The following is a 9,218-nucleotide window of genomic DNA, read 5'->3' on the forward strand; positions in this document are numbered from 1 at the left end:
GGATGTCCATCGCTGAAACAGCTGAAACCACCGAAAAGAAATGGAAGAGAATCCACATTGACGAGTCCGACTCAGATTAAACTTTAGAATACATATTTTACGTTGTGCGCTTTCTATAATGTTGATTTTTAGCGTAAACACCGCTTACAAAGCTTCAATCTTTGATGCGCTTGCGACTTGAATCTGTGTAATACCAAATTGTCATTAAACAAGAATTAAATCTAAGTGTGCATATAATAAACATGAAGAGTGTGTCCGATAGTATTTACGCACCCACTGGTTTTTATCAGAAATCTCATTCGTTCGATTTCTGATACTTACCAACTTGTGTAAATCCCGTGCGGACACATTTCCATGACGTATTCTATATTTCTTTGCCTACGAAATCTCAAGAACCACTTTGAAACGATAGCATTGGGCTTTCACAAAAAGTTAGTCAATTTGTGATTCCAACTCAGCAGCTGTCTTTTCAGCAGCTTCCCTTATAACTGACAAGGCTGCATCTTCAACGGTTTTCAAAAGCGTATGCAACGCATAGAAGGTAGCACCATAGGACATAGTACTGGCTACGACCGACCCGACAAACGGAATGAGACGGAGGGCTTCTTCAACGGCTGATTCAGTGGAATAAGACACAAGAAATGCACTCAGGTGTCCCGCAGTCGAAATCTGCCAAGCTTTGAAAACCTTTTCTTTGGTGGCAGGAGGAAGCCTCGCAAATTCAACAGAATCTGTCTCCGGCAAACCAAGTTGGGATCTGTAAAAGTGGAGCTCCGATAAGATAAGAACGGCATCAACGCCGAAAGACAGCCCGGGCAAAGGAACAAGGGCCGCCAATGCAGATGCTGCAGCGACCTTCCAAATGCGGCTTTTCAGAGCATCAACTTTCCTCTGAAAAATTTCTGTCGAGGACTTCGTAATTGCTTTCCCAAGTGACAAGGTCATACTCTCTCGCTGATATCTGGACAGAGCATCTAGAATGGCCTGGGTTAGTCGGACAAAATCCCACTTGGCAGGTTCATGGTTGCTTATCAAAAACACATCTTTCTCATGTCTGAGTAGATCACTGAGATTTTCCAAACAATTGCGTCGTATCTTGGTTAACATCACTTCTTCATCGAATGACCGTTTTCGCGACTCAGCTCTGACGTTTTCATCAATTTTTGTTCGTATGCAGAAAAAACTCTTTTCCATCGATTTGACTGTTTTAGCCAGCAGCAAGTCGTTCTCGGTGAATCGAGCGGCTGTGAGAATTAGAAAGGCGTGGTACTTGTCCAATTGTACCTTTTGGACATACGTTTCCAGATCGGGGTAGTTAGGGGTGCCTATCCCTGGTAGATCCCAAAACTTTATGTTGGAGTTGCTTGGGTGATCATAGAGAGTTGGCTCTGCTGTGCATTCAGTTACATCGACTGGAGCTGCTCCTTCATCGTCATCACAGAGTCTAATGGGCGGAAAAGTTAGGTTTAGGAATAGCACATTTTCTATATGGGCCTTACTGCTTTTTACGTCTTTTTTTTTGGGGGGGGGGGGGGGAGGGGCGGTGGTGTCTAGAGTGCATAGTTTGTATCGGACCTCAGCCATCAAACGAGCTTCTCGCAACGAAACTCTGTCATGCAATGCTACTACTAGGAATTAGGGTATAGCCGCATGTAAAAGCAGTCTCCAATCACCCTGAAACAATTATACAAAATTTTTAAACTTATGAAAACACATTGTTCGTGGTTAGTCTTACGAAGCTCGTTTCATCCCGACCAAGGGACTTATCAGAGACCTTTCTGCTTGGCAAACTCGTTGGGCATCACGTCCAAAGTTCCGTCCGGTAACAAAATTATGACAGCAATCTCGCCTTATATCGCATAAGGATTCCAGACCGCACAAATTCACGAGTGAAAATTGACAATAAGGTTGACAGTTACTTGTGAAAATACATTGTCATAATTTTGTTAGCGTACGGGACTTTGGGCGTGATGCCCAACGAGTTTGTCGAGCAGAAAGGTCTCTGATGAGTCTCTTGGTCGGGATGAAACGAGCTTCGTAAGACTAACCCCGAACAATGTACTTTCACAAGTAACTGTCAACTTTATTGTCAGTTTATAAACTTATCTTCGCTAATGAACGAAATTATATATGAAACGAATCATATACTGAACTGCGGATATGAAATCAAGTAAAGCTACGATCCTCACAGTTATGGACGCAATTTTAGCAGTTGCGTAGAGAAGACTGAAAAATTCCAGACTTCAACGGGAAATGAACCCGTGACCTCGCGATACCCGTGCGACGCTCTAACCAACTGAGCTATGAAGCCCCTGACGTTGGTAGCTGGTCATTTCTGGGTTCTAATTTCCCCGTGAGGAATGAATATACGGAACAAAATGATGTAGGAGGATCAAGTGCATACTTTATTTACTTTATTTTAAGACTAATAAATAAAATAAACAAATCATCCAACAGGCTTCTCTGTTAAGCAGTAAATGGTCTAAATGTAATGCAGTTTGGAAAGATATAATTTTTTCAATGATAATAAAACTTATTTGAGAAATTTCATGTTCGGAGCTATTGTGATGTACCGCCAATTCACATGTTCTTCTATTGTTGAATATCCCATCCGACAAAAATTATCCATATTTCACGGTCATTAACACGAATAAGCATTGCCCAAATCGATTTCTGATAAATCTGTGTCGAAAAACGCGTTGATCTCTCCAAAATCATTTTTTGGACGTCGAAATAAGTTTTCGCCATACATTTGACAGCGACTTGCAATGTTTGCCCCTGGCGATCGCAGAATCCTTTGCGTATAAACAGGGAGCCGATTACTGGCAACTCATTCATTCTGTGTTGATTGTTGTGACTGTTAGAATCCCGGTATTTTATTTAAAATTTTCTTCAAATAAATCGAGTGAAAAAATCTATTGGGTTAATTTTTCCCCAAATCACTTGACTTAATCTGAAAGCAAAAATTCACTTTCTAATTCTTGATTGCATGCATTAAATATTAAATCAGTCGTGACTTGGTGGTTACTGCCGTAATTCTGTCTTTTTCCCCCGCTGAAAGTGAAACCAAACAAAAGCGGAAGTTCGAAATCGAGACAAGAAAATATCGGAGCTTTCCACAAACATTACACTGTAAATTTCCTCATAATTCAGGGGAATTCGACATATTACACTATACAATTTTATTCATGCACGGTATCCGACCTTTCAAGTTGTGTTCGAATTCCCGGAAAGAGCCGCATTCATACATTGATTTTTGCGTATGGGTTATGCAACTATGATTTTCTGTTGTAGGCAGATAAGCCGCATTCATCACCGTTTAAATGAACTTACTCTCGTATAGCGTTGATAAAGCTTGACTTCCCAACGCCCGAGTCACCAGTAACTGCGATATTCACCTCCACCTCTCGCCACTTTTCGAGCCTCTTCCGTAAGAACTCTTCAATTTTGGAAACGCCATTCTCATCGATTTCACGCTTAAACTCTTCCTTTTCGACTTCGACCCAATCGTCGTCACCAAAAACAGCACTTGCAAACTCTTCCATTGTAAAACAAGATGATTTACAGTGTGAGCGATGGGGAGTGAGCTGAGAAGCGCCTCATTCTAATTATGTGACGTCTAGCCTCGCTTCGGTGATCATGACTTGCAAAATGGCGGCTGAGTAATGGCCTGTAAGCAGGCTCTTCCGTTGAAATGGCCTGAGGGTTGAATGATAGAGGCTGAGTAACGCGTCAAAAGTAGGCACACAATGTGTGCATGTGTCACGGCTAAACATCTTTTGTCATTTATGTGCGATCATCAAAATTTACATTTGGGATAACGTGATTCGGTGGTTACAGAAATTAACCACAACCGTGGGGAATTCAGTACATCCCTCCTACCAAAAAAAAGCGTTTTTGCTCATCGTTTTCACTCTCACGCAACAAAAAGATAAATTCGAAACCCTTCATTGAAAAAAGCCAGCAACTTGCATTCTTGTAGGAAACAAATTTATAACCCACCTCTCCTATTCTCAGGTGTGTGCAGTACATCATTTCTGGGTTATTTGTCGAAGCGTTTCATGAATTAAATTAATATTTTGCATGAAGACGACTGGCAGCCGGTAATCAACGAAACGATTTGGAGTTCACTTTGCGATGGAAGCGCTTACTTTTCGATCATGAAATAAAATGCATGTGCATGAACACATCTCCTAATGTACTTGAAAGGAACAAACTGCTAAAATTCATAGGGATAGACAATTTTTTCAACCAAATAGCTTTGCATAATTGTGTCACGCACGGTGACAATTCGGAAATTCAAAACGCTGTATTTTGAAAACGAAAGACATCACGGAACAGGAAACTTGCAAAAGATTTATCTCTATGACATCTCCAACCTCGTATATTTGATTTTAGAAATTTGACGACGGCACTTTGAAAATGCGACGTCTGTCAGCAAAGAAAGAGATACAGCAGATTTGACCGCGAGAATTTTATGTTTCACTCAGTTTATCCCAGTATCACCGAGGTTGCCAAAACTTCCTATTTAGCATGGAATCGTTCAATTCTGTACTTTTTCAAATCCCATAATACACCACCTCTACCACCCAAAATTGTGCATAATCATTGTTTTCGATTTCTGTCTCAAGAGAAATCGAAAGCAAGAGTTGTAAGAGTAAACATGCAATTCCCCTGAATTGCTTCACGATGCTGGGTTTGATTTGGGGATACGCATTGCTGCGTTCTGAGTTGTGAGAGTATTATACCACAATCACTGCAAATGGTAGACTCTGTACCAAGCCATCACGTAGTGAGAAGGACCATGAGGTGAACTATTCTGCTATTTTTGACACCGTTCCGTGTTTAAGTATTCCGGCGTTCGAGCATTCCGGCATTCAGGGGCGTTCCATGTTTAAGTACTTGCCATTGTATTGCTGTCGGCGTTGTTTGTGCTTGCGGGTTCCAAGATTTTTCTTAGAGAAAAGTTGAACACAGTTGATTACCCGTCCGTTGTCAAAGTCGATTTTTTGATTTTATGTCCATACATGGTTAGCGATGCTTGTTTCTTTTGTGTGGAGCCGGGTGTGGAGCCTATATTGGTTTCTTTTTTTCTTCTTTCGAACGAGCTTCCCGTTTCTCCAATGTAACACCATGAGCAATCCATAGAATAGCGTCGTTTTTCTTAGTGTCCGGAGGGTCTGTCCCTGCGAAAAACATGCCGACAAGTTCTTCTGGGTGTAGAAATCGACTTGCTCTTGTATTGTTGTTTGTTGAATTACTTCAGAAATAAAGGATAACCTTTGGATAATAAGGCGGCAGTGACGTGTTTGATTTCTCCAGCTTTTCCCTCTTCGGTGGTCGGTAATTTCATAGCACGGTGGAAAAGTGTTTCGGCGGCGCTTGTTTTGTGTTTCTTGTCGTGATGTGAGTGAAAATCCGGACATCTGTCCGTAGGATGTATACAAAACATGGATCCCAGGTCCCAGACCAGGAAATTCAATCCAAAAATACATCGCGGCCTTTGAAAGCAAAAACGTCGCGACAGGAATATAGGGCTGTGGTTCGCTCCTAGTTATGGGCTACTGATTTAAGCAATTGTTTCTTATAGACACCTCTATAATCCATAATCAGATTATGGCTCCTGATCAGATGGGATGAATATACATTCATTTCATTCATCGAGGCCTTCACCGGAGCAAATGAATGAACCCAACTGAGTGGCTTCAAAGCTCCGTTGGTAGAGCATTGCACTGGCATCGCAGAGGGCATGAGTTAGCAACCTGAAATTTTCATGTTTCTCTAAGAGACAATCGTTTAATTGTGCACGTAAGTGGAAGTGGAATATTAAAATGATGTCATTTTAATATTCCTCGATCTTTCGGCAGCATTTGACACCCTAGACAATGATATATTACTATCCCGTCTCCATTTGTACTTCGGATTTAAAGGAATCGCTTTGAATTGGTTCACTTCTTACCTTCGAGGACGCACACAAAGAGTAAATATTGCTGGATCTTCTTCTTCACCTTGAAACCTTCACTATGGTGTACCACAAGGATCCATTTTGGGACCATTACTATTTACACTATACATAGCTCCACTCCAAGACGTTATAGCAACCTTCAATCTTCAATGTATGTTTTACGCTGATGATACGCAGCTTTATATCGCAGTGAAACCATCAACACCTGAATTGGCTATTGACTCTCTGTCTACTTGTATTAAAGCTGTCTTTGACTGGAATACATGTAATAAGCTACAGACTAATCGTGGAAAAACAGAGGTTCTGCGTTTAACATCTCGATTTGTGAAAAATCCCTCACTAGGACCTCAGTTCATGGTTGCTGGAGTTCCTGTGGACATTACATCAAAGACCCGAAACCTTGGAGTTATCATGGACGCTAATTTCACCTTATCCAGCCATATCAATGATCTTTCTAAAAAAGCTTTCTTCTTCATTAACTCTATTGGCCGCATTCAGAAGTATCTACCTCCGGACCCACTTAAGCGATTGGTAAATGCACTTGTTACTTCGCATCTAGACTATTGTAACAGTCTCTTATATGGTCTGCCCTCTTACGAACTCGCTAAGCTACAAAGAGTTCAGAATACTGCAGCTAGGCTGATTGTAGGAGCTCGTCGATCTGACCATATGACCCCTATTTTGAGGGATCTCCACTGGTTGCCTATACCTGCCAGACTGGAATTTAAGATCCTGCTTCTTACGTTTAAGTGTCTCCACAATCAAGGTCCATCTTACCTCCGTGAGCTACTCAAGTTTCGGAATCCTTCACGGACACTTCGCTCCTCCAAGCAATCCTTACTTCAGAACTCGTACCGCCCTAATACCCACTACTATGGTGAGAGGGCGTTTGCCTTCGCTGCTCCTAAACTGTGGAACTCTATACCTGAGCATATTAAGTCAGCCTCGTCTCTGTCAACTTTTAAAACGGCACTTAAAACTTACCTTTTTCGTCGCCACCTCCTTGATGACCAATGATACCTTTGTAGCTTAAGTGTTTTAATTTTTAATTAGTGTGGCTATTACTAATTTGCTATTGTTAATATTGTTATTATTTATTGTAAGCGCATTGAGATTTTTTAAATGCGCACCAAGAACGTTTCTATTATTATTATTATTATTATTATTATTATTATTATTATTATTATTATTATTATTATAAGGATACATTCTCTCTCTTGTCTAAAGATTTTTTTGCCGGCATCGTTGATGTTAGACCACTTGAATCTTTCTGAAATGTCAAACGACATATACAAAGCAAGCTGCTGGGACTATGACGATCTCTTCATTGGAAAGACTAAAAGAAGATTACATGACAGAAAATTAATTAAAACTCACTGTCAACAAGTCCTAATCGATGATGACGTAATGTCTGAAGGCTCTAAAAATAACTTGTAAAGTTCATCATTCAGCCATCGCCGACCGTATCACAATGACTGAACACAATATCAACTGGGACAATTTTGATGTTATTGCATCGGGAAAAACAGATTATCATTGTAAAATGAAAGAGACATTGCATATCCAAGAGCTAAAGCCCTCCATGAATTCAAACGTTAGTTGCGCGAAGTTGCTACTATATTAGGAACAATCAACACCTGCCAGTGCTTTCTTGTTATTTTAAGGTCGTTTGTCATATTAATATAGACCCAGATCTCTTTATTTCGTATATAAGAGTAATAATAGCAACGGGCACTTAAGAATATTTCCGGAATGGAACATCATTTCGCAGTGATATGTTGCTCAAAGTAAACCTGTGAGGAAGAAGAAGATTCAGTTTACTCGGCAACTGTGAGGGAAAAAAACCTCTAAGATCTAAAATCTGCGGCTGACGAGATCGCTTCTAACAGAAAATTGCTCCCTTATTCTGGCAATTTTTTTAAAGTTTTCCTTTTCTTTGCTCTTACGGCTTGTGCGGGACCTCACATGAGCTCAAAGTATAGGTCAAAACGTGACAGTCATACTTCCGACCGTGACGCGCACCTGAACCTGCTGAAAAGGGAGAGTCCCAAAAAACCATTATTATAAGTTTTCAACCAATTTGACGGCAGCCTCAGCAATTTGTGAAGAAGACCTATCTTTCTAGAAAGCATGGTTAATTTCATAAATGATCCTGATGATCGGCTTACATGCCCAATTTGCAAGACTATTTTCAACGAACCCTGGCAGACTTCGTGCGGACACAGATTTTGCAAAACATGTTTAGAATCACTTTTCAGGTAAGAAACGTGCACAACGAAGCAACCTTAGTGAAAGACCACTGTTTAGAACTTGGAAACGTCTTAAACTATAGATCCTTTGCATCCTGAACCCGCTTACCGGGTATTAGATCGGTTCAGTAGTAATTTTGTCTCTTGGCGGGGTAAAAATGTGTTGTGCCGGAACTGAATTGGCTGAAAGGCGTCATGTCATCTACTGTTAAAACTCTATAAAAATTATTGTTTTTGATCTCATGTTTTCTGAAACAGTTTAGGATTGGCACTTAAGTGCTACACGGCGAACGTTTGTATAAACGTAACCTTTCCTTGCTCTGGTTTGGTCAGTCTGCGAACCAGTGCCGAAATCCTTGCTCTGGGCCCCAGAAGCGAACCAGGATTTGAGTACGTGCCATGACTGGTCTGTTAAGAAAAACAATTGTTCGACAAGACTGGTAATAGCCTGTCAGATTAAAGGGAATTTGGACACGAACTTCCGCTTATTCGTTGAGTCCGTTGAGGGTCCAGAACAAAGATCTCGGCTCTGCTTCGCAGCCGTTACTAACCGGTAATAGATTACGTCTTCGACGCAGGCTACTGGGTTCGTTGTCTGTCTGTATTTGCTAATTGTATAAAAGGAAAACGAGGAAGTCTCCTTCATTTATCTACATTTCCATTACCAAAGCGGAATATCTTAAACAACTTCTTATCTTTGAGTCTTCTTTCAAAGAATGAGACGGACAAACACCTTTAAGTGGTCGACTGAATTGATATCATAAGCAGCTTCCTATTTATCAACAAAATATTGAGTACCAAAAAGGGCTTTTTTTTTTACAAAAGCATTAACTTCGTAAAATGAAGCTTGGCCCATCTAAAGCCTTAAAAAAGTCTAAACAGCATTTAACTATGGTCAACCACATGCATCCTCCGAGAAACTAGAGCAGAAACGCGAAATTTCTATCAGCACAGTCTCTCTGACCTTTTTTATACACTGCGACATTTCTTGCTGAGTTATTGTA

General features: G+C 40.6%; 1 protein-coding gene across 1 annotated transcript in view; it reads right to left on the minus strand.

The window, feature by feature from the left end:
• Window positions 1–5,738, minus strand: part of LOC137993003 (interferon-inducible GTPase 1-like) — a 6,089-nt gene extending 351 nt beyond the window's left edge. The window contains exons 1-2 of the mRNA XM_068838649.1: window positions 3,334–5,738; window positions 1–1,444 (exon numbers count right to left, since the gene is read on the minus strand). The exon at window positions 1–1,444 is cut by the window's left edge and continues 351 nt beyond it. Of these exons, the coding sequence (XP_068694750.1) occupies window positions 433–1,444; window positions 3,334–3,545 (1,224 nt within the window). The 5' untranslated portion in view covers window positions 3,546–5,738 and the 3' untranslated portion in view covers window positions 1–432. The remainder of the gene's footprint in view (window positions 1,445–3,333) is intronic.
• Between the last annotated feature and the right edge of the window lie 3,480 nt (window positions 5,739–9,218).

This window comes from Montipora foliosa, chromosome 2, assembly GCF_036669935.1.
Source record: "Montipora foliosa isolate CH-2021 chromosome 2, ASM3666993v2, whole genome shotgun sequence".
Taxonomy (NCBI): domain Eukaryota; kingdom Metazoa; phylum Cnidaria; class Anthozoa; order Scleractinia; family Acroporidae; genus Montipora; species Montipora foliosa.